Genomic DNA, 26,089 nt, shown 5'->3' with positions numbered 1-26,089 from the left:
AAGAAATTTAAGAACTGTAATGATGGAAAATCACACAGAAAGAAAAGAAAAGGAACATGGACTTTGTCAGAAACAAGGGCTACATTTTTATTCAAGAGGCCCATAATGACGGAAAATCACAGTGAAAGGCAGAGACGAAACAGGGATCCCATAAAGGACTGACACACCACAGTGGCACAAGTAGTAGAACAGTCATAGCAAGTGGATAAAAATAAAGAAAACAAAATTAACTAGAGAAGAGCTGGACTCAGGGATGAAGCACAAAACAGAAACAAATCACAGCAAATGCTGAAGATTAATTTCAAAGAAGCTACTGAGAATGAATGGAGAGACAAGTTGCATCAATATTAATGAAGCTGAAATAGAGCTCCAAACGACCACGAGTGCAAAATGGCACAGAAAACATTTTCTTTTTAAATAGGTTGGAGATTGGTTCACAAGACCTTCATAAAATTGAAGAGAATTCACAAAAGACATTACCGGAAACGTGGTAAACAATTGTAACACAAATCTTAAAGATGAACTTTAGGAAGATTTAATTACCACTGCATACATTTGTGGTTTTAATTCATAGTTTATAGGCAAGATGTTCAGAAAAGTGTGTTTTCTGACATCTAATGATCTATAAATGTCTTAACAGGGTCTTATGCAACTCCAAGTATTGTCCTTTGATTTTTTTCAAGCAGTCTAAGAGAGTTAAGCACCTAAAATCCTTAGTGATATATTCTTCTTTGGGTCTTTATAACGTACAAGGAAATGTTATTGCCCACCTTGAAATGAAGAAAGAACAAATATATGTTACGTATAGGTTGGCAGTTAGAACTGTGCAGGCAGGAAATAAACCTTTCTTCCAAAATTACTTTAAGGCAGACGTGACTATAGGCTATGGAGCTCTCAGGGATTCTTGGATGCTTGACATTAAAAATTTGTGCCCCACCAGCTGACAACTGTATTCACTTCCAGTCAGACAGCCTGTGGTTACAAACAAGGGGTCACATTTTAAGAACCCGATTTCTGAAGAAGACCAACACAAATGTGTAATTTCTCAGATGATGTTGTCAGGAGTCCTGTAAATTGAAACTGGCGTGTCAAGCGTTGCAAGATCTTCCTCAGCCAGAAAGCAGAGCAAGCAAGTACTTCTGATAAAGATTGCTCTTCCCTAAGAAAATTCAGTGTGTGAGGCTGAATTTCAGTGTCATAGAGATACAATCAATTGATCTGTTTTACTTGTATAACAAATTAAACTACTGGAGGTTTTGCATCTGCCACGAGAGCAGCCACACACTTTTCCTTCTTGTCATAACGGGTTAGTGATGTTATTTTGGTGCATTCCCACAGCTTACCAGCAGCAGCCTTTTCCACTTCAAGGGTCTTACTGCCCCGGCTGTAAATATGCTCACCTTTTTTACATTGTAGTAAAGAGGGGATGATCTGAGTAAAGCTATTGAGAGTAACGAAACTGCTTTGTAAGGCAAAATTTTACTTTAAAGGGGAGACTGGGATATAAAATATTGGCATAAATCTGTATGAAGACATAGAATAGATTTGGCAGAAGAGCAGCTATTGGTGGAAGACCACACTCTTGTTTTTCTTTGGGGACATGGGGGAGGTATTGCATAGTGTCAGGCCCTAGTTAAACTCCAACTGAAAATCTCTCTGCAGAATTTATTTGGGCGCTGAAATCCCTATCAATGAAACCTGTATACAAGCAGCCAAGCTTAAGTCAAACTTTGGTTGTATCCACAAAAATATTAAAATTGTGATACTTCTCTGGTCATATTTTATTTTACTTTTAATGCTGTGATGGTAAACTTTACCACTTAGGAAATAACTTCATAGTATTTTGTAAGAGAATTTTGTTGCCTTAACAAGAGTTGCCCTACAGAAGTGTTGTTGGGCTGTGGGTCAGCAAGGCCTTCTGGTGTGCCGTGCTCTGGCTTGCTGTGCGTATCCTCCACCCCAGCGACTCACAAGGCAGGATGGTGATCACCTTCAATTATTGACGTGAATGTTATTCGCATTTTGGGAGAACAGCGCATAAGGTAAAATGGAAAGGTGTCTGCTAAATGTAGAAAGTCTGAACTTTTGGGTAGACCTGTGCGGTGTCAAGAGTTGGACTTGATCCTTAAGGGTCCCTTCCAACTCAGGATATTCTATGATTCTATGAAATGGTGTTCCTGTTCAGCTACATTGTTGTGTTGATGGCTGTTGCCGGATGATGGTGCTTGTGTGGCACTTCTGGCTGTTAGTGACCTGTGGAGATGGAGGCTGGTACATCTTGGAAACTGCTGTAACTCTTGATTTGTGCTGGGACATAGGGTATATAGTGCATATATATAAGTTGTTTCCTTCAGACCTTCAAGGCAAACATAAATAGGTCATTTTGAAGGACTGTACTCACGCTTTATGCAGTTCTTCAAATGAGGGGAAAACCTGGGTGTTCATGTTCAATTCATGACTTATGGTTTCACTTTATACTTACTCTTACTGTATTTTAGTGTATTTCTTCTTTTGATCCATAGCAAAAAGAAAGTGACAAAATGGAAACGGTATCTCTCTGTCAACAGGGCAGTTATGAAAGCAATTAATTATATAGATCAGCAGCAAGCAGAAAGAGGAAACCACTGTATTCTAGATAATAATTTTTTTCCAACTTTTGTGAAAGTACTAGAGTTTGAAGAAACATGAAATCTAAGGTGTTATCAGAGCTCTTCTAAAACATGGATACAAGGTAGGTCAGAAAGATGAAACCCAGAGCCAAGGAAAGAAAAGCACCTGAAGGCACAGTGTTCTTCCAGCTTTGAAGAAGACTGGCTCTTAGGAGCAACTTTGTCAATTAACTATGGGGAAAACATTGGTGATGAGTTGCTAAGCTTTTTCAAGTGGAGAATCATGAAATAAGTTGCAAAATAGCTAAGAGATCATCTTCTGAACACTTGAATGAGGCATGGTTGTATTGTGACTTTTTCTTATGAAAAACACTATGATGAAATTAAAGAAAATTTATAGATATTTATATGGTCCAAGGCTAAAATTGCTTTTTCTTACTGAATTTTTATAGCGTAGTAGCTGAATTTTACTGTAAAGGAATAATTGGATTCTTATAATGACCACAAGAATACAATAGCAGCTGTTTGCAGTTAGCATTTATGTGGAAATTGGAGTATTCTAGCAAACGAATCTCAATTGTATTTGCAAAGGTCATGATAACCCTAACATAGAACTGTCATCCCACGTTCCCTAGGGGTGCAGTGCTACCACAGTATTTCTGGATTGGACTCAGATATGCACCCACTTGGTCACCCTAACAATGTTCTTTCATGAGGCAAAGCTTCTAGATGACTGCTGTTGTAAACTCTTGAAATTTTACACGTCATTATACGCAATGTCTTCTTGAAGAAGTAGATAATGTCCTTGGTATCTTTACATATGTGTAGGTGTGACTCACTTTGGTGCTCTAATGAGTGAGTCCTGAGGACCATTCTGCAGCCGCTCAGCATCCAGCCCCTGTTGCTCTCCATCGTTACGGGAGCACATGCTGCCTGTGCAGTGGTACAGCTGCTGTGGTTTTCCTCAGAAGCCTGGCTGACCTGCCTAAGGTTGCAGCTTTTGACAGATGTTAAGGAATTATTTGGTATTTTGTGAGTAATATCTCTTAATTCACGTCCATGAGTAACTCTTTTTCCCCTACTTTTCTCTGCTTTTAGTAGTAGTAATTGTAGAATTGTTTTTATTTTAAATCGGTACTTGCTTTTATACTGTCATTTAGCTAGGCTACTGGAAAGTTCAAAGCAAACTTGTCATTGTTGAACTAAAATTTCATTAATCCCCCAGCAATTTCTCCTACTTCAGTATCTTTCTGTCATCTCTGTCTGATTGAATCTTTTTCACTATTCTCACTGTGGAAACTTTAGTAGATATTATACCTGTTAGTGACATCATCTATGTTAAGAGTTATGACATTCAGCTGAAATTTCTGTGATCTAGGAAAAAAATATTAATAGGTGCCAGATCAGACTCTTCCTCATTATGTGCTCCTGAGCAAGTCTTACCCTTGTACTGGTCTTTAGGTGAGGAGAGTAAGTACAACAACAACAAAAAAAAAAAAGATTGAAAATGAGTAAATATAAACATGAAGTATGGTATGAATTTCAGAATGTAAGGAATGGCACAAGCCTAGATTCTCTATGGAAGTAGATGAATCCACAGTTAAGAAAGTAAAGCCAAAGCCTATTGAATCCTATCAAAAGTAGTGTTTAAAAATGTTGTGTTAAAGTACAGTTCAGCTGGGTGATGAGTGCCCTTAAACTCCCCAGAAGTCACTGAACAGCATTTAGTTTAGACTGTGCCCTTGAGCAGCATTTCTTTTTAGCACAGAGTGTATTTATTCCTCAGAGCCATCCTATTCCCTCCCAGGGGCAAGGACCCAGGCAATCCAGGATTGGTGGCGTGCAAAAGCAACTTTGTTCTTCTAACCCCCTGGGTTGCGCTGAACATTGCCCGGTCACAGCAAGGATCAGGGGCTCTGTGTTTATTCTTTCAGTTCTACAAAACCACTTATTTTTGTAGTTAACGGTGGCTTTGCAGTAAATATATGTTCTGGGAAGCAAAAAGCAAAGAGTATGTTGGTGGCACAAACCACGAGGTGTTTGTTTTATTACTCTCCCTTAAACATTGTTTTTAATCAGGCAGAGACCCTCTGGGACTGTTTGACTTCTGCACGTGTGCTAGCTGTACAATAAGCTGTATTTTTGCAGGCGTCCATGTTGTAGAGTTAAGATGACATTGAGATGACTGCTCTCTAGATGTTTTTTCCCATCAAACTTACAGAACACATTTTAAGTAACAGGATTGTTATAATTTAAGCTATGCATGCCAGTTTAAAACAAGGCTTTTATCACTATGACAGATTTGGATAGAAACATTCAACCAAGTAAGGCAAAGCATGACTCTAAATGCAACTTGAAAACAAAGGTAGGTAGGGTGAAATGTTACACTGCCAAGAGATGATTTCTAGCTGATGGAATCAAATGCTTTCAAGTCCTTTACGGTAGGTAATGAAACAGCAATGACTTACAATAAAATAGATATAGAAATAGATTGAAGGGTGGCATTATTACAGTATGGTGTGTGATGAAGTACAAAGGGCATCAATTAGAAAAATTGTATGCAAACTTGCAAATTCTTGCACGCACAGCACTAATTTAGATATGCTGAACTAGAAACAGCAGCAGAAGTGGTCAAGATCTTAACAATTTTTTCTCTTCCAGACTTGAGCTGTTTTCCCAGATAGCTAAAATCAGAGTTACCCACACTTTAGACTCTATGTATATACATAAATATACATTATAGATACAAAGATATATGTATAGTCCTTTATTTCAAATAGCAAACTGCTGATACCTATATTGTGCTTATGAACTGGTGAAGAAAAGAATTTAACTGGGTGCTAGATAATTAACAATTTTCTTGTCATAGACAAATACTCAGCTTAAATATTTTAAGAAGATAGTTTAAAAAAATATTTTGAGATATCATGCCTACACTAAAAAGATGGACAACAAAATTGATTTACAAAATGTTAAGAGGGTAAGAAAATGTATTTGATGGAAATGGTCCCCAAAAGTAGCCTTTCACAATGTTTGTGGCCTTATTAATGGAGCTAGGCGAGTTCATGCCTTATTCTGCAGTGAAGTAGCCTTGTGTGACCCTACTTTCAGGACATACAGTGTAGGATGGGTAGGAGTTGGCTGTCTTGACCTTTCAGAAGGCTGGAAAACTGAGATGTGTCAATTCCATTCCTGAAAAAGACACAAATTTTGCTTACTGGAGGTTTTTTATTTACAGATGCAAAGGCTGCAGAGGTGCTCAGCAGTTATTCATACACATTTTTGGCTAATTTCAGTATGTCTGAATGTTTCTTGTAGTAATCCATTTGCTTCATTCAAGAGCTAAGTAACTAAACGTTAACTTGAATTAGTTGTTGTTGTTATTTTTTTCCTTTGTCCTATTGGTAGTGTTAGATTAAAGTAATAGAAGGACTTGCATAAGCATGCTACCACCAAAGACTGACTATTAATGATTACCACTACACTAAGAGGAAAAATCTCTGCATGGATACCGTAGTCTTTTTCTCCACCATACTGCAGCAAAATCTTTGGTCACCGAAAAGGAAAATAAGTAGTAACTGCTGTTTCTTTGATACGTAATTCAGAATTAGGCTTTGGAAAACAGTGTCCTTTCTTAGCAAAATAAATAAATAAAAAATCAAGATTATATTCCTTTTATTGTAACTGAGATGATATATAATCTGATGATACTCTCACCTTGACTCCTTCACTCTGGTGGTTTTCCAGTTCTGAGAATTTAATCTTACAAATCTAAAATAGGACATGCTGTAAGAACAGTTTTTACTGACATCTCTCCTTCAATTTTCTTAGCAGGCAAACACTTGATGGTGTCTGTCTGTAATGGTTCAGAGGAACAGTCTGAGTTGAAGAAAGTGTCTTTAATTTTTTTTTTTCAAGAGTCTTGGTCAGACTTCTGTAACATTCTACAACTAATTTTTTGTGTATTCTAAGTGTTTTGTCTTCTTGACATCTAATATATTCCCAGATACAACCTCTCAAGGATTAGTTTGTTATTTATTAAATTGCTGTGCGAGTTGATATAAACAAATCCGGATGTGTTTACAATGGGCATATGCCTCTTGAGCATATGCTGCCTTTACTAATCTAAATAAGCACAAACAAAGACCTGGTAGTATGCCTCACTGCCACTGCTCCTTGAATCCAAAAGGAAAGCTAATGCTCAGTGCATACTCCTGGTATTCTACGTTTCTGGTGCTGCCTGCCCCAGTGCAGGATTGTTGGGTCAGGAAACAGACCCAGGAGATCTGAACCTGCATCTCTGCTTGCAGTGAACAGGGTTACTCTTCGTGCCTGATGCTTCCCTTCCCTTCATGTTATTTGCAGAAGGGTGCAGGGTCTTGGTCATGGTTCCTATACAAGCAATAATCACTTCAGAGTGCTCTTAGAGATCACGTTCAATAAAAAAGCCTGTATAGGAGGACATCCTTAAATTATAGCATGACGTATTTTGACAAGACCTATTTAGGTTGAGAGAATTGTTGTTTTCTTGCTGATTTATTTATTTTTGGCTAATTGTTTTAATTGATCTTAGAGGAAGTTAGATGAAAAATGAATTTTTCTTCAATTAAAATATTTTAAAGACCCACTAGAGCAAATTATACCCTCAACTAAGTATTTGCACTCTTCAAAGTATCAGAATGTGATGTTAGCATAGATTTATGACATGATAAGAAAATGTTCTAGACACATAATGCAAGTCTAATCATTATGGACTCTTTTTTTTTTTCTGTTGAAAATGATATTATCAAAGTAATTTGATTGGGGAACTGATGATCTTAATGACTTACAGCTAGTTAGCAATCTTTATCCTATCTATAGATTAAAATTATCTTTGTTTCTTTGAAACAGCAAATGGAAACATTCTTTATTCTGATAACTGTCAGTGTAGCCCTAAATGTCCTTGCTATGTTACTTAGCACCCTGTAGAAATACTGACTTCTGAAACCAGCCACTTCTTCCCCCAGCTGATCTGAGAGTCAAGTCCAGTCTTGCGTCTGAAGAGTGGCTGAACAGGCTCTGCGCGCCTGCACTCTCCTTTGTAGGACAGCAAAGCTGGTTCTGTAGAGGCATTGCTGAAGCAGCAAAAACACAGGTTATATTAATAATGGTCATCCATTACACTAAAATCCTATTTACAGGTTAAGTGGAACCCTGCATGGAGATAAATTCTTCTAGTACAGCTGTAACTTCTTGCAGGTCCCTGTTACCTCCTGCCTAGCTCAGGCTGTTCAGGCACATTCTGCCAGACAGAACCAGCTCTGTAGGGCTCCGCACTCCTCTGCTGGGACATGGAGACTGGACACTGCGCACCTGCAGCTGGGTGCAGAGCTCTGTTCTCGCCTCCAGTGCTGGCTCACTGATTCCTCAGGCTGGTGTTGCACCTCAGTCAGCTCCCCTTTTACTTAGTTGTTTACCACCATCCCCTATCTTTGAGTCTTTGCTGATTTGGGGATGTGTGTTTTCTCCTCCTGGGAGGGATGCCCCAGGTGGCTGGTGCTACAGGTGTTGGGAGCCCCATGGTCACCAGCCCTAAATGCTGGGATCTGTGTGTCTTGTGGCACACAGTTGTTTCCTCTAGGTGGGTAGGGCTCATCTACCAATGTTCTTTTTTAAACTGGTATATGTACTTTTGCTGGTTTTACTTACAGCATATGAGTTGCTGTTATATATACATTGTAATTTATTAAGTAAACACAATTACATTTGATTGTAATGTATTCAGGTTGTGGTATTTGCTTCCCCAACGATAATCTTCCCTGCCATGAGCGTTGGGCGTTATGTTAGACTATGGATTGCTGACTCTGAATGGCTTTGGAAAGGTCGCTGGATGTGGTGCAGGGGTTCTGTGAAGTCCAGAAGCTTCAGGAACGTCTTTTTAAGTTGTACAGCGTGAAGTATCAACTTGCAGGCGATCCCACTGCTATCCTCGGAGGTGGAAGCCTCCCGTCCCGCACGCTGCGGTGCCCCCAGCCCGCCTGGGTGGCTGCTGGCAGAAGCACGGCGGAGCCGGGACGCGCAGGGCTCCCTCCGTGCTCCCCGGTGCCCGTTCCTGCTCCCCGCCTGCTGGGCCTGCCACGGGCGGCCCCGGGAGCCCGTTGTGGTTCCGGGGCAGCGCGGAGCTCCCGGGCCGCTCGCGGAGCCCCGCCGAGGCCGCCCCGCCCCGCCCCGCTCCGCCGACCTTTCCCCTGGCGGCGGGCACGGCCGATGGGCGGCGCGGCCCCGCCTGTTCCGCCGCCGGCAGCTGCTGGGCCGGCGTGTCCCGGCCGCGTGTCAGGCCGCTCCGCTCCCCGCCGCTCCGCTCCCCGCCGCTGCCGTGCCGCGAGGTGAGCCCGGCCGTCTGGGGGCAGCCCCCGCCCCGCCCCGCCGCCCCTGCCCCCGGGAGCAGGCCGGGCTCCGCGGGCGGCCTCCGGGGGGCTCCCCGCCCCTAGGCGGCTCCGCGGGGCCTTCGCGGCGCTCTGCTCTGCTGTGCTCTGCTCTGATCTGATCTGCTGTGCTCTGCTGTGCTCTGCTCTGCCTCCCCAGATGCCGCCGAAGAAGGCAGGCGACGGGGTGAAGGCGCACCCCATCATCGGCCGGTTCGGGACGTCCCTCAAGATCGGCATCGTCGGGCTGCCCAACGTCGGGTAGGCGGCGGCCGCCTCGTGGGCACGGGCAGGCGGGGCCCTCCTGCCTTATCTGGGGAGGGTGGGGGGCGCGGGGGGGGCCTCACCGGGCAGGGCTCCTGCAGCTCCTGGGGAGCTGGTAAAGACGAGTGTCACGGAGGGGGCGGGTGGGGGACAGCAGCTGTAGTCCCCTGGCGTGCTCCTCGGCTGGAGTGTTTAGGGCCTGGCGGAGGAGCCTGTCTTGAGGTGCTTCTGGAGGAGGCAGAGTCCCCTGGAGAGCCTTGTGGTGGTGATCTGCGTGTCGTGCTCACTAACAGGACCTCCAGGTGTTCACACGCTTACAACCCTGGTGCAATACGATAGCAAAATAAAAGGGAGAAGTAAGGGCAAAGTGGCTGTAAAATGGTACAAAAATAGTACCGATTTACTATCTCTTTAATGAGATGAAAAAGCACTTTAACCATCACTATCACGTCTTCCATTCTGGTTAATGTTACGAAGTTTTTTGAAAGCTTTCCCTACTTCTTTCTTTTCTGAAAATGAGAAAGAAAACTTTGAACTTGTCTCAAAGCCATAATGAAATGACAAGAAGCCAGTATTTATATCTATTTACTTTTTCAGGGCCTAAGAGAGTTGCACACCAGATAGGAAATAATTAGTGATAGCAATGGCTAACACATAAATGGAGAAAATAGCATTTGCAGTTATAAAACAACTTTCAAGGACAGTTGTGACTGACTTCTGAGCATTTTGGCTGTGTACAGGGACAGCTATCAGACTTCTGTTACCCAGTGGCAGAGAAAGTCTGTAAAACTGAAATTAAAGAAAGAAACCAAGCACCTAACAGAGTGTTTGAGGTGGAAGATCGAGGACTTGATTAAGAACTTTCTCTTAGCAATAACTCAGGAGTGGCTATTTTTGGTTTAATAAATGCCAACTAACAAAATAATCTACTGTCCGGTTTAAATGAAATGTGTTTGTTTTTTTTCCCTAGCAGTTTTACTGACAGTAATTAACACACAAAAAATCTTTGTTGAGTTAAACTGTATATTCATATGCACAAAAAAAATCACTTGAAATTAATTAACTGATGTGACTTGCTTTCTTTGCTCCCTTTTCTGTGTTTGGTTGTTGACTTTTATTGCTTAGATACTGAAGTTGTGTTAATGCGTAAATAAATCTGAAGAAATAGTATAGTTGTGGAAAAGGCTGATAGGTCTCAGCAAAGCACATTCACTTGAAATACGTTTCAGGCTTCCTGATTTGTTTTCTCATTTTATGCTCAAGGAAAATAAGTAGTGGCCAGTAGAGCTGTGTTTTGCTTTTGACCTAGAATTTCTCTGCTGACATGTGCGATATAGTCACTTAGGGGAATTCTTTAGGGCACAGAAGAGAGGTAAACGTGGAGTTTTGATGTGACACTCCATATGTGCGTTTGAAAGAGTCTTGTACTAGAAACAGCGCAATGGTCACTTGAAGCAGAGGCATAGTTCAGTACTGCATGTGGTTTGGGATAATGTTTCTATCCTGCCCTTGTAAATTCTTCTAATTCAAATTTGTTTAAAAAAGTCTTTATATATATTTTTTAACAGGAAATCCACGTTTTTCAATGTATTAACAAAGAGTCAAGCGGCAGCAGAAAACTTCCCGTTCTGTACTATTGATCCAAATGAGAGTCGAGTACCCGTGCCAGATGACAGATTTGACTTCCTGTGTCAGTACCACAAACCTCCAAGGTAACTCAAATTCTTCGTACTTTTCTTTGTTTAAACAGATGAAATGGTGTTACTGAAACCGAGGTTTGCATAGAAGTTTAATGCAATTACAATGACTTTGTGTCTCTCTTAGAATGTTCAATTACAATGCAATGCAATGCAATTACAATGACTGGTGTCTCTCTTAGAATGTGAAATGGTATGTATACAAACATCTGGACTTTGTTTTCCGTATGACTCTTGTGCTATGAGTGAGAAGTCTGGGTACTGCTAGTCACTGCTCAGCTTTGTTCCACCTTTGAAGGTAGAGACTCCCAGGTGACTTGGATCTTTTGCAGAGATTTGGAAAATCAGCAGTAACAATAGTGGACATACCTAATCTGTGTCACGAGACTGTTCATTTTAAAATGTTCATCCTGTCTTTTACGTTGTTCAGAATACAATATATGCCATGGTTATTTAGCTACCTTGCAGCTTAACCTGTGCCATCAGTCTTTTAACAGTAATGTTTATGGACAGCCTTTTTCCCGAACTCTCTCTCCTTTTTTTGGGGCTCTGCTATTTGTTGCCTGATATATTCAATGATATTTAGTGCTCTCTCTCTTTCAAATCTTTTCCTGGTCTATAAGTGTATTGATTTTGTCACATCATTGTTTTTTGGTAGTGACTGTTTTCATAGCCTGCTCTATGTGCTCAGTGTGAGAAATGGATTTGTGATTGAAAAGAAAAGTTTAAGGTACTTTCAGAACTCAGAAACTAAAATAGATACTCGTAACTTATTAATTTCAGTTTTCAACTACATGCAGATGTATCTTGAATAAAGTGAATGTACGTAAATCATAAGGTCAAATTATCATGCATGTCAGTGCTTTCGTTTAACATCTAGGCCTTGAGTTTTCAAGCCAGATATCTCCCAGCTGAAAAAAGATCACTGACCAAGAATCCATTTGTCACCTTAATTTTCAGGTCCAAACAAGTCACTTCTATCTGTAATTCCTATGTACTTCTTAAATACTGAGAAATACACTAATACAGAGCTATTTGTTTAGGTGAATTGTTATAATGTTACCTACTTCTTCCTTCCCAAGTGAGCATTAAACAGACTTGTTATTATGTAGACTATACAATAAAGCTGTGCTGAACTTGAGACAAAAACTTTGGTCTGTTGATTGTGCAGAAGTAACAATGTGGCTTATACAATTCATAGTTTTATGTTTGTTTGTTTTTAAGTCTAAATTGTAATAATATCACTGCTTGGCCACATAAACACTCTGTTTCTTCTCATTTAACTATGACTGGCTACTTCTAAATCAGTAGTTGAAGTGACAAAGAGAACGAGCTCTTCCTCCTCACCTTCTTTGGCCATCTCTTCTTAGAAGGAATGCATGGTGTCACACTCAGAAGCTGTCTGGAGAGAGAACACACAAAACCCCTTCCCTTTAATATTACTGGACATTGTTATTGGATTACTTAAATGGATACGGGGATTAGTGAGTAGCTCCTCTGAATTCTGTTATTATGCTTTTCTCTCTTTAATATTTCACTGTAACAAGCAAAAAAAAAAAAAGGCAGTAATTCAGTAGCACAGTAGACTGAGGTAATGCTCCTTGGACTGTTTGTGTTTATCTGGTTGGAACTAACTCAAGGAGATGTGGCCGTGGTCATGAAGATACACAATTTAATTTACATTTAAATTGTAATTTAAATTCCTTAATTTCTCTTGAATAGTCTTGATTTCTTTCTTCATCTTTATGTAAGATGTTCAGTGTTAATTTTCTACGTGTTTAGATTAGTAAAAGTAATCAATCTGTGCATGCAGAAATGTCATATAGACATTAAGTACTCGTTAAACCAGCCTCATTTGCCCTAATGCCTGAAGATTTTGTCTCGTACAGTTTAAAGCACTGATGTTTTTATTTCTTATATGCTACACTTAGTCACGACAGAACTGCAGTCATTGTATGGGGGTAGGAGGGAAGAGGGCTTTGTTGTAAGTAACGTATGACAGGCCAAAGCGATTTTGTCTGGATGCTTGGAGTCCAGCACTCCTGAGAGCCTCTTTGCTCAGCACGAGCAGCAGCCATGCAGAGCAGCAGCAGTCAAAAACCTCACCTGCCTGCTTGTGCTGGGCTCCCGCAGGTGTGGTGAGCATGACTGGGCCAAGCTGGCAGGCATTGTCACCTGGATGCTGGGAGGACATCGCTTCTGCCAGGGAGGGGTGGGCCCTGCTGCAAGAATAGCACTGGTCTGGGTTGCGGCTGCTCTGCCACCAGAGGAGGAGCGGGGCTCTCCAGGTACCGTTTGTTGCTTTTGAGGATCCATTCCCATTGCCACGAGATTAAAGCATCCACTGGAGTGGGGCTGGTGTGCTAGCCCCCACTGACAGCTGGCTGGTGTTACTTACTGGAAATGTAAATGTTTGCAAATTAAATGAATTGTAGGCAACAATTTAGAGGCAATGACATAAAGGTAAAGTTGTACGTATTAGATCTAGGTGTACTGACTGAACCATGCTCGGTGAAAACTCACGGTTTTTATGTTGTGCTAACATCTAGCTTTTCCAGAGAGGAAAGGTGAGGTTTTGTTTTGTTCTCCTACCTCCGTTCCCCCAATATGGGTACTTTCAGGCAAGGCTTGACTGACTAATGATTGAATTAGTTTCAGTTTAGCAATTGGAAAAAGATTATCTTTGTTGGAAGATAATCCGTTTAGGAACAAAAGCAGAAATATGTATTCTTTTTCCTGAATCTTAACCAGGTAGGAAACAACGGTATCCACTAATTTTAAAATAGAAAAGGTGTTCATCTTGGCAGGTAGCTCCTGCCTTGAAAATTGGGAATTGAAATCCAGAAACAATTGATCTGTTAACTGCAGATAATATTTTAACAGAAAAAGATTTTAAAGTCTAGGCTTCTGCTTCCTGCTCTGCTTAAAATCAAATCAGATTATAAGCAGGAATGAGTAAAATATAAGTAATTTGTTTGGTCCATCCTTTCTCAGGTTAGCAGTATTCATTCAATTCCTGGTGTGTTTGCAGCTGTAAGTAGATGCATTGTGTGGCACAGTTGTATTCACAAAACAGCATTTATTGCAACTACAAACATTTCTGTTTAATTTAGGCTGTTTTAAATCTCTCCTGGATGTCTTTTTCAACTTAAATTTTAAAGCAATCCTTGTTATCTCACAGGGGAATAATATGTGAAGTACAACTAGCCCTCTTTAACTCTAGCATTATCCTTTAGGATCTCTTTTTTTTTTTTTTTTGGCAGTAAATTGCCTATAAAAAAAACCCTATTACGTTGTAGATTGTTAAAATTCATGCATTCAGATCTACAGTGCTCGAGTGGTAGTGACTGAACTAAATCTGAGCAGTAACTTCCATTGTTGTCTGGGTCATAAAAGTCTGGTGTAATATTAAATAAAAGTTCTCTTGACTGTATTGCAGGGTAAGGTATTTGGGTACTTGATCAAGTTTTGGAGTAAAAATACTTTAATCATTTGGTGGAAACTGCTTGTTAGATCAGCAGTGGGACTCTTTGACATCATATGGGGCCTCCTCCAGGTTCAAAAATAGCATTAATGTAAATGAAAACTTCACCTATAATTCCAAAGTGAAGCATGAATAACTTAGCTGGCTGTAACCCTGGTATGTCAGCATCTATAAGAGAATCCCAGTTTTACAGAAAACTTCTGGCCTGAAGCGGCAAGCACACCGTGCTGTTAGCGTGCTTCTTCTCTGGGTATCGCTCAGTTTGATAACTCTTCAGTGAGATCTGGCTGCTGTAAGTTAACTTGCATGTAAAAAACTTGCCAGCAGTGAATGAAAAATCTTAAGTGGTGGGAGTTTGTGCCATCTTTTCTGCCTGGTGTGAGAGGCAAAATTTGATTAGATGTATTTCAGTGGTGTAATTACTTACTGAATAGCATATGAGCATGTGTCTCAATCTGCACTGAATCTTCTACTATTTTTTTTTTATAATTTACAAAGGTGAAATTTAATTAGCAGATTTTTTCATTTCTGGTTCCTGTACTGTTAGGTTCAAGTTAGTACCACGGAGAAGATGTTTTTCATGAAATAGTTCCTGTGTAGAAATTACCAGAGTTCATCTGCAATACCCAATTTTTCAAAAGATAGTTTCTTTAATTACCTTGTGAGATGTTTTTACCCTGTGAGAACTTCTTGCAAGGTCGACTGCAGTAGCAGTGTTAGTACAATCTCCTGGAAGACGCAGGGACTGTACTGCTCCGTTGTGTTTGGAAATAAGCTGAAAATAATAGTGAGGACAGAGGACTCTGGATTTCTGAGAAGTTCTCACAATGTAGATGGTCATCTGCATTGCTACTTCTTGTAATTTGTGAAGTGTTAACGGATGACTCCTGCTTAAGCTATAGGAATGCTCAGGAAGGAAGTAGAATTTCTCTTTTCTAACAGATTTCAAATGAAAGCTTTTAAAGGAAGAAGAGCCCGTACTGGAACCAGGAGTTAGTAACATTTCTTTTTACCAAAGGGAAAAGAATCTGACCTTTTTTTGCTGTGTGGGATCTTGGACCTGGTAGAGCCTGAGTTGAGAGAAGTGTATTGAACCATTCAGGGAATGAGCACAAAGTAAGCGTTACAAGAATCATCACCCAGGCTTGTTGGAAAACTGCTGCGTTATAAAATTGGCTGAAGCTTTTGGTTGGTTTTTCAGGGTATCCTGGTGGGTGTGAGATTTCAGTAAACTGCAGTAAATGCTGCAAAGAAATTATTAGGGCATTGTCATTGGAGAAGAATAAAAACACAGGGAGAGAAGCAGCATTTTGGATAGGTATGTTTTAATCTGAAGCCAAAGCTTTAGGTGTGTGTTGCCTGCAACAGTTTGCAACTAAACACTTAGTTGTGCTAAACAATTACTTGTGGAAACCTGCAAAATAAATGTATGCCTTCTCCCCTCAAATTTTGGAACAAATAGTATGTACAACAAATTGCAGGTTGTTTAGTTTCATGACGTTAATTGTCTTTCAGAGCATAGTTTGGAATGCCTTTTTCTGCTTTCCTCAGTCTTCATCTTCCTACGATGATATAAAGATTTAGGCTTAGGAAATGGGCCACCAACAATGGTGATTGTTTTACTTTGCTTGGGTTGTCAGCTTTTTGATACCCGAGATGAAGATGAGAAAACATCTTGGAAACCCAGCTACTTCATCTTCAAAGGTCTCTCGCTTGTATTAGCCAACTATGAAATAAATATGCTGGAGTTTTGCATTCATTCTCTGGCAAATGAGGCCGATTCTGGTGACAGTAGCCTATCTGCATATGAAGGTGTTTGTCCTGCTCTAATGTGCCATCTCTAGCGAAAGTGTGAATTCTTCTGATGGCTGGCCAGGAAGCTAATCCTGCCGGAACAATTAGAGGCGAGTATTGAAAGAGAACATTTCTAACACTGCCTTTGTTTTTCTTATAGTAAGATTTGAAATTACAATGGAAAAATGCTTTAAAAAGTATAATTTTTCTGCCTTGCTGCTGACTTAACTTCTTGTCAAAAAGCAACGAATTCTAACAAAATTCTCTCAGGGAAGTTGCTGCTGTTTCTTGTGAAGGTTTTATTAGCTGTGCACCTCTGTCAGGTGGGAGGAATCGGTAGCTTAATGCATTCATGGGGTTATTGGTTTTTACCTTCAGAATGTGTGTTATTCTTGGTAGTTCCTTAATGATGACTGATTAGCTGCTTCCATTTGAATTTGTGTACTAGTAATTAAAAAAAAATCGATAGAATTTTCTAAGAAAACCATAGCGGGACAAAAATGTGAAGCTTTCAAAGTTTGTTTACTTCTGAAGGTATTTATAAGAACTATAAGCAACTCATTCTATGTTGTAAACATTTTCTTGCATATTTTCTAATCTCACCCTTTTGAATGTTGTGTTATATTATGGCTTGTCTCTAATCGTGTCACAAAGGTATTGATAACATGGAATGCATTGTTAAGTTCCCAATTTATTACAGCTGGTGGGTATAGTAGTGCTTTGAACTTTACCTTGGCAAAGAAAAAGATTTTGTCCAGATCCTGTACTGTAATGTTTGTTTATTTGGAGGAGGCGAAAAAACAAAACAACAGAAACAAAAACAAGAACAAACAAAAACACACATGCACACAAAAAAGAAACACACAAGCATCCCACATTTTTCTTGTGAAGTGTAAGAGGAATATTGAAAACAAAAATGGGATAGACTTCATAGCTTTAGTCACACCCTTTTCATCAACATTACTAAAGCATTTAGTCATGGGCATTATATTTGGGCATTTTTCATTGTACTTGAATATTAGTAGGACAGTGAAGTGTTGTATTTATCTAAGCATCATGCTAGTGAAATATAGTTGGTGATAATTTACGGTGTTTGGAAATTAAGTACTGTTCCTTTTGTTTATGTATTTTGAAGCCTTCAAGTTGGAAATCTTGATGCCTGTGGTGTGCTGTTTCTTGTCTTTCGCAAGTGAGGAATTTGCACCATTTCAGCATTATTTTCTCTCTGCAGTTGTAAATGATGGCATGGTCATTTATGTAGACTGTGCTTTTAGTTGACACATTATCAGAGTTTTAATTGTTGTTTTCCCAAGATGGATTTTGAGAAGTAATTTTGGTTTGAATGTACTTGGTGTAAAATGTCACAGCTGTGTCCATTCAACTCTCAGCTTCATCTAAATTTGTTTTCTGCCTTCTTTCAAATTGTTTGTGTAACCCTGACCACCACTACTACTAGTTAAAACTACTGGTTTTAACCAACACTTCAAAAAATGCCCTTGTCTTCTGACGAAGTCGCTTAACTTAACTAAACAGTAACCATAGAGGTGAAAACAGCAGAGCGTGATAACCACGTATGAGTTTTATCCCTTTGGTACTATGAAAACTGCTCATTACAGGTGTCTTATTTCAGCATTTCAGGCCTGGTTGGTTATTTGTATAGATGTCATTATGATTCCACATTGTCAAAAAAAAAAAAAAGTGTTTTCATTTTCCATGAACTATGACAAATTAAAGAATGGTTGTTGTTTTACTCGAGGGAGGAGGGAATCTTGTCTTTTATACATTGCAAGTTAAATGGAGAAGAAAGATACTGTCATGTGCATCTTTTTCTGGAAAAGGGGAATGCATTTTCATATTCTTAACTTATTTCTGTGCCAAATGTTTTTGCTGATATGCCTCAACAATGAAACTTTCAACTTCTATCTTTCAGCAAAATTCCAGCCTTTCTGAATGTAGTGGATATTGCTGGCCTTGTGAAAGGAGCCCATACTGGCCAAGGCTTAGGAAATGCCTTTTTGTCTCATATTAATGCCTGCGATGGGATCTTTCATCTGATGCGTATGTAAACTCCATTTATATGTTCTACCTGTAGCTTACAGGACAGCACTGTTGTACTTCAAGAACTGTAGAACCAAATATCCATTAAAAAATCACTTTTACCATTCAGCTTAGTCATAAAATTTGGCGATTGCTATATTACAGTAATGATTTAGATGGTGAGAACCCGTGTTCCCGTGAAGTTGAGATTTGAAGCATGTTTATGCAGAGCAGTGAGCTGACATGCCTTTACAGTTAATTATATGGCTGATGAACAGGTAAGTTGGGTACAATTTGTTGTGCATCAGGAATACGTAGACAGAAATTTGGTACGGAATAGTGGTACTCTGGTTTTAAATCAAGTGGAACAAACTTCGGAGGCAAGTGTATTGTGTTCTTAGGCTTTTACTGCTGAAAAATAGGATGTGCTCTGGGGAACCTAGGCCTTTCTCCAAAGTGTTTGCCTGGAAACCATCTTTAAGTAAGTGGGGGGGAGGGTGGTACAGAATGAATTATCTCACCTTTGAGAACTTGGCCATATGTATATCTAGTACTACTGTTTTCTCCCTAAGTCATATGACATATACTTTGAGTAGAATAGAAAGCCATGGGATAATGATTGCAGCTAAGTAATGACCAGTATTTGAAGTGTTCTGAAAAGGTGAGGACAGATCTTCACTGGGATAAAGTGAAATAATCTGTTGAATTTCTGCATCACTTCAGGAACTAGATCCGTATGTGAAGGTGGTACTAATACATCAATATATTGTAAATGCTCGTGTTAGGACTACCTAACAACCATTTCTACAATTTCCCTAGAAGAAAGGGGAGATGAGTCTCTCCAAATCCATTGCTGTCCTGGGTTTGTAATTACAGTTTTGTCTGGTGCCAGTTAAGAATAAGTGATAACCTGTTTAGACTTGTTCTGTTTCAGTATTTATATCATAGATGCTTGTTATGGAACAAATTGATCCAGTGGAGAAGATGCTTTTTAATGTATATATTGAATAATGTTATGTGTTTGTCTCTGACAGCTATTATAAGGGTTAATGCCCTTTGTGCTTTTCTTTGGGGGATTGAAAAAGCAATTGGACCATTCGGATACTTTGTATTCTTTGTATTAAAATCTGTCTCTTAATCTAGTCTTGCATTTACTTGATATATGTTTCAGTTTCTTTTTGGGATTCTGAAATATAATGGTTGTGAAATGGTTATTGCTCTTTTTCTTCAGTCTTTTGGATCAAAAAAGATACTAGAATCACTTTTTAAATAGCACTTTTTTCATTTTCTTTTTTTTTAAATCTTATCCCTCCTCTTATACTGCTCTTGCTAGACACATTTTAGTTAGAATGCCAGCTAGTCGTGAATTGTTGTAAAATTGTATTAATTGCCCATAAACATGAAGATCTTTCCAAAGAATATTTATGGTTGTTAGAGCTAACAGTTAATAAAATAAAACAAAGTTAATGCAAATTAGTCTGGCTGACTACTTTCTTCTTCTTGCAAACGGCATACTTTCTAACTTCATTTTCCCATAGTACTGTTAAAGTGAAGATTTGGTACTAAAAGCTAGTAATAACCTCCCTAGTAAATTAAAAATAAGAAACTGTTGTTTACACAACCCAAACTTAAGTCAAAATGTATGACTCAGTGAAGTGTTCTACATACCATGTCAAATTATGTGTGTAAACCCTTTTTATATGTTTTAATGTTATTTACACTCAACTACCTTTCACAATTATTTCTATTCTAAAAATTCTTTCTTAGGAGTCTGTGGCATATGTGGGGTTGGCACTATTTCTGTCAGATTTCATAAACTACCTAAACTGTATCGCGAATCCTTAAATATTACAGATCCTGGGAAGATGGAGCTTTTTTGTTGGCTTTTATCAGAGTTCGGTCTAAATCCTTAATCAGCTGTCTGTCTTTGGGAGCCAGTGCCCAGGGACTGGCTGTCAGTTTTGAGCCCAGCTGGCAGGCACTGGATTTTTGCAGTAGCATAGAAGCTGACTTGAAAGGAATCTGGACAGGTTGCTTCTACTACACGGGAAGAGGCTGTGATCTGGTAGGTGAGGCCTTGTACACCAGCAAGCTGGAAAGGTGTTCCTGAAGGTTAAGAGATGATGGGAATGACAAAACACTCATAAGAAGAGGTGTACTAAGAAGTGATCTGGGGAAGTAAGCAGGACTGACTAAAAAGCTGCTAAGCTGTTTTATACGGGATTTTCAGGTAGGAATCAGAACAAAACAGTCATCAGGGAGATTATGTAAACTTTTGGGTCATTCTGTTTCAAAGCATAAAAAATGTAGTGTTCAGTTGTTGATCTGGAACAAACTTACCTTTGAGCACTGCAACTATTGCTCCCAGTCCTTATCCTGCTGCTGTTAATGGGCAGTGTGTGAAGCAGAGCCCTTCAGAGAACTGTGTTTTTTCTTCTTTCTGGGTGTCAAGCAGAAAGTTAAAAGCAGGTCACTGTGAGGCTTGTGCCATGCACTTCAAGGTCTGTGTGCCTGAATGTATTGAAGAAAGGTTGGTTAGGCAAATGGCGTTGTGTGTTACCCTGACACTGAGAAGTGTGGCAGACCACGCTCAAGCTGGAGTGCTGCTAGTGTCAGGCTGAGCATGTTGTTATCTACATCAGTTTGGGTTTTAGGCTTACTGGCTGTTATTCGCGTATTCATTACATTTCTCTGAAAAACTAGGAAAGGTAGGTAGTGGTGACTTTGCAGATCTGACACAAACATAACTTTCATTGTGTGGAATGTGTTAATCCTGACAAGAAAAACTGGATTTCCCATGGTTATAAATAGCTTTTTATCCAGATCTGGGTAGAGTCATTTCGTCTTGGTATTGATGGGCTCCAGTCAAAAGGATTGTCCTTTGCACTGAGTTTGTTTCTTTTAATTTAGGTTTATAGTAGGAAAAGATGCTGATTACATCCTGCTGTGTGGGCTCTCTGTGGACTCCTGGACTGACTACGGATGTACCGAAGTAGTGCGGTGTGAGGTGGCAGGGTGTTGATCTTTTCCTCCTCTTCTGTGATTTGCAGAACTCAGATGCCAGTGGGAATCTTCTGAAAACTTCCTGTTCGCTTATTGTCCTAGGAACTTGACTTCAAGAGATGGAGTGAGCGTTACTAACTCCAGCTGCTACCAAAGTAATTGTGTGCTAGACTGGCTTGGGAAACAACAGTTTTTTGTTTGGTTGGTTGTTTTTTGTTTCAGAAAAAAGGCTTTAAAACTAATGCTGTCTACCAGATCGCATTATTTGAGTCTTCATGTTATTTTCCCAACAATGAAGACTTTATTTTTTTTTTTAAATGTCAGTGTCTGATTCCATAATATAACTTACGGAGCACCTTTATTGCTGTCCTGAAGCACATTATTTTACCGGGTAAAAACAGTTCTTGGACTATAATCAGAGGTAGCAGAGTCAGATGATCCCAAGAATTTAGATGGATGTGTGCCTGGCTGTTTTTCTAGGCTTGGTTCAGTTGGAGTTTTTACAAAAAGCTCACTCAGGTTGTGTTAATTAAGGTAATGACAGGTGAGGAAATGGGTAGCTAGGAATGGAGAGCGGTTTGAGTGTAATGAGCTTCTGGAATCTCACTGAAGGTACTTTATAGTCCTAGGCTAATGGTTTTGATCCTGTTTTTCTTTATTCACTAAGAATATGTTGAATTTTTGCTTTCTTAAGGACAAAAGGGTCTGTTTGTGGTTTTTAGCTCCCACAACAGGATTCAATGATGTTTATTCTGTGCTAAGAGAAGGTTTTTGAAGAAGATCATTGCCTATCACTTAGTCCACCGCAGGGCACGTAGGTGAGCTGCAGCTCTAGTGCTCTTAGAATAATTGAGATTACGTTTCTGTTGAAACTGTGGAAGATGTGTGAGACATTTACCTACACTGTTTCTTGCGTAACATAAAGCTAAACAGAAGATTTATGTCTGCTTAATGTGTTACTTTATTTCATTTTGAAAAAGGAAAGTAACCCCACCTTTAAGTGGTTATGGATTTTCAGGCTTCTGATTTCCATATCCTAGATACACTTGTTACTTTCACTGGGAGGCATGGTGTTTATGAATTCAAGGAAAATGTTTTTATGCGTAAACTACTCTTCAAATATATATACTGAAGGAGCAACAATGTGTGAGAACAACATATGGTAGGGTAATAGGGTAAGTAAAGCCAGGTAACGTGTTAGAGAGTACTGCTGTATTTTTGTGTGATTAGTAACAATATGGAGTGGGTTCTCTTAGCTCAGCAAACAAGTTTTCCCATACAGAGTAGAACTGTATGTTTTTCTTTCCTTTAAAACTTACTACATTTTTTTTCTAATAAAGTGCACAAACTAAAAATGAATACTTTGAGGTAAACAATTTGATATCAACACTTATTTGTTTGTTTATTTCAGAGGCTATCCCAGGTTTTTTTTGTTGTTTTTTTTTTGAGGGAAATAGGGTTATATTTTATTTTTGGCTGAATCAAAGTATGAAAACTTTTGTTCAAGCAGATGTATTCGCTTATTATTAGTTGAGTGAACATGGGCTTTAATTCTAAGTTTCTTTTTTTTTTCTGTCCTGGATAATGGCATTTACAACATTAGCACCATGATAACACACACTTTAGACTAGTTAAAACTTTGTTCATCCTCTGAGCTTTGTTGTTTTGAAATATTTCTCTCTCAGTTCTGTTTTCCACGTTTCAGGTGGATTTATGGTTTAACTGAGGCAGAAGCATTTTCATGGTGGCATAAGACAGACTGTTTGAAGGTTGTAATAGTGTTTCTTCCCCAGTTGTATGCCTTCAACTACTTTCAACTTTTATGGCAGATCAGTCACAGGTACTTGTAGAAAATGACTTTTCTTTGTAAGGCGGATTAAAAATAGCGACCCTGTCACAAGTGCAAATGTAGGACTCACTCTTAGATAACGTTTTAGCAAGGAAATGGAAGTTGTCAATATTTAGTCCCTGCTACGGCTCCATCAAGTTTTGAGTGTTCTGGGTGCTAAGCAGCCAGAGCTTTTGGTGGTTTTGAGCTGCTTCTCCCACTGATACCCCCGGGTCCTAGTTTTCCAGGAAATGTGTTCCACATCCTTCTCTTATTTTTATTTGCTTTAATGAAATCCAGTCTTTCTCTTCAAAGGTACAGAAATCGGAAGGAAATCCATCTGTAAAAATACTTCTCTATGAAATGCTCTGTTCTAATAAATAAAAATGTGGCATCCAATGCCCAGTGCTCTGAGCAGGGCGGGCAGCCCCTGCTTTTATGGAGGAGATGAGGAGCTGCAGCTCGCCCATGCCCAGCAATCCATCTGTCCCTTTGGGGCCAGGATGGAGTGGGGAGGGGACAACAGGCCTTCCCCACAACTTGTCTGAGCCCTGTCCTGCCTGCTCCTTGAATTTAAAGGGCCTTGGTGAAACTAAATATTAGGGAGTTGGGTAACTGGCAGTCCGTGAAACGTCAGTCTTCGTGACAAGAGTGAAAGGGCCACAAAGCTGGGTAAATGTCAGCTGCCATCTGGTACAAGTGGTTGGTGTGACCAATATGAACAGCTTTCTGAAAGCTTTAATTGCTTTGACCCCAGTTTTATGTCTGTTATAGTTGGAATCATTTTGTACACCCCCTGGTTTTGCTTGTTCATGGTTTTACATAACTCACAAACCAATTTGCCATCATTTAAAGCTTGTATAGATACCAGTCACTTGAGCAGCAAGTCCTGCATTCGTATTTGATACAAACACTAACCAAAACTGAATCTGGTGATACTCATAATGACTTTTGCTCAAGATAAAAAATCAAGTTACTTGGCTTTATTTTTATCATCAAGAAGGTTATTGGGAACTCAGAGTAATAACTCCACTGTTTTGCTTTTCTTGTAAAAATAGAAATGGTGATTAAAAAAAAAGTATTTAGTTAAAATGGTCATTCTTGTGTCCTTTGAGCTCATTTTTTGACCTTCTGTTTAGTAATAATAAAAGAAAAGCATTTTCTGTATAAAGGTGCTAATCTTTCTGTAGCTTTATATACTTGAGGCATGAGGCATTTTTTTCTGTCTTTTCGAAGAAATCTTACTTACTGCTCGTGGAAGTAGCTGCTATGAAGAGGAGGCATATGATGATATCTCTTAGCCACACTCCATTGCTCCAGCGTTTCAGTGAGCAGAGTATGAGTTGCATTTCAGCTCCTCTGCACGTACATTCTGTGCACTGGGAATCATAGCGGCTTTGTGTATGCAGCTGTAGCTTGGCTGTGTCGCTTCTGTTAAGCGAGGCTGCTTTCTTATCTTTATGACGTGTCAAAATTCACCTTGAAGTAATTAAACACTATTGTCTTACAGATTTTTTTAATACATTTTGCTTCAGTTTTTCTTAGGATTTTTTCTTTCTGTTAGTAAAACTATTTGATACCTGTTAAAAAAGTTAAGGTTCTTTGCTTATGTGTACAAACATTTGACTGCTAAGCTATCAGAGTTTGAAACTAACTTCCTGCACACATTAAACTAGTTAGTGTTATACAATCAAGATGTATTCCTGTATGATATTGAGTAGATAACAGTTCATACTGAATTCTTCTTTTTTATGATTTGTTAGAGTAAGTAAAGTTGAATAAAATACTTGGAGTAGTTCAATTTAGTTAAACTTTGAATTAACTTTCAGTGATTCTGGTATATTAAAGCAAAAAAAATATGAAAGCTTTCAAATTAAAGTTGCAGACACTGCCATGTGAAACATTTTATTGCATTAACTAAAGCTTGTTTTCATGTTTTCATAAAATGTTGTGGGGGCTCTTGATTTTCAGTAAGGCACTGCATAGGAGATTTTTCAAACACATATTTGTGAAAATAGCATTCCTCTGCCCACTTTTAGCAAAATCCTTGCTGAAACTGAAGTATTTTTTCTTAGCAAGACCGTATCTGCATCATGTTTCAATTTTAGAATATCAAATTGGAAAAAAAATAACAGGTAATTCGTCTTAGGTAATTTGCTGTCTTTCTTTTAATTTTTACTTCTGAGCATTCAGTCCACCACCTTGAAAGGGGAAGGAGATTACCAGATGTTTCAGGGGATGCATACAAATTTGCTTATCACTAGTTTGTCTTCATATGAAAATACAATGTTTATGTTACAGGAGAATAGAGTTTTTCAGAGGATGGTTAGCTTTATTTTACTTCAGACTTTTTGTTATAGATGATATGAGCAGAAGCAGCAGAGTGATAGATTTCTTCCCTACTTACAGCAGCTTTTACCTGCAAGCAGAAACTGAGCACACATGTAACAGCTGCTGTCTAAATTTCATAACCCTGTTGATGCTGTATTTGGTCTGCTGTGGGAAACTGCTGAAACTAATAAGGATTTTCACTTAGGCAAATAAAATTAATACTGGAATGTCAATAACCTGTGAAGCTAAAGATGGATAGCAGAGGATAAAAATGTCCTAAAGCATTGCAGAGGAATTCTGCAAGATGTCTGTCGTCATTCTTACTTGAGCGTAACATTAGTCTCTCTCTAAGACCTAGGAAGTCACACTGTAAAATCACCCTCATCACCTGTTTTATTACTGTTGTTTTCTTTTGGTGTGCAAGTATGAACAAAACTTACTGTTTGTACCTCAGATCTGCTTGCAGCATGCTCTACTGCTTTGTCTCCCATGGAAGAGTGAGTCTGCTTTCCTAGGCACGTGGGTGAGTACTGGAAAAGGTGCTGGAAAACTGTCAACACTCCAGTGAGTTAGCCTTTGTCTTTGCTAATCAGTAAATTAATTATGTCACTGCCGAGTGGAAGCAATAGGCAAGCTTT

General features: G+C 39.3%; 1 protein-coding gene across 3 annotated transcripts in view; it reads left to right on the top strand.

The window, feature by feature from the left end:
* The window catches only part of OLA1 (Obg like ATPase 1), a 109,171-nt gene that overhangs the window by 3,247 nt on the left and 79,835 nt on the right, over positions 1–26,089 (top strand). The window contains exons 1-4 of one of the 3 annotated variants that reach the window (XM_027461344.3): positions 8,814–8,974; positions 9,174–9,274; positions 10,846–10,989; positions 18,183–18,310. In XM_027461344.3, coding sequence (XP_027317145.1) covers positions 9,174–9,274; positions 10,846–10,989; positions 18,183–18,310 — 373 coding nt within the window. In that variant the 5' untranslated portion in view covers positions 8,814–8,974. Of the gene's footprint in view, positions 1–8,813; positions 8,975–9,173; positions 9,275–10,845; positions 10,990–18,182; positions 18,311–26,089 lie in introns of those variants that run through there. The other 2 variants (XM_027461345.3, XM_072040966.1) reach the window with 2 other exon arrangements.

This window comes from Anas platyrhynchos, chromosome 7 (genome assembly GCF_047663525.1).
Source record: "Anas platyrhynchos isolate ZD024472 breed Pekin duck chromosome 7, IASCAAS_PekinDuck_T2T, whole genome shotgun sequence".
In the NCBI taxonomy this organism is placed as follows: Eukaryota; Metazoa; Chordata; class Aves; order Anseriformes; family Anatidae; genus Anas; species Anas platyrhynchos.
Note: the sequence above shows the minus strand (reverse complement) of the source record. Positions and strands in the feature narration are given on the sequence as shown.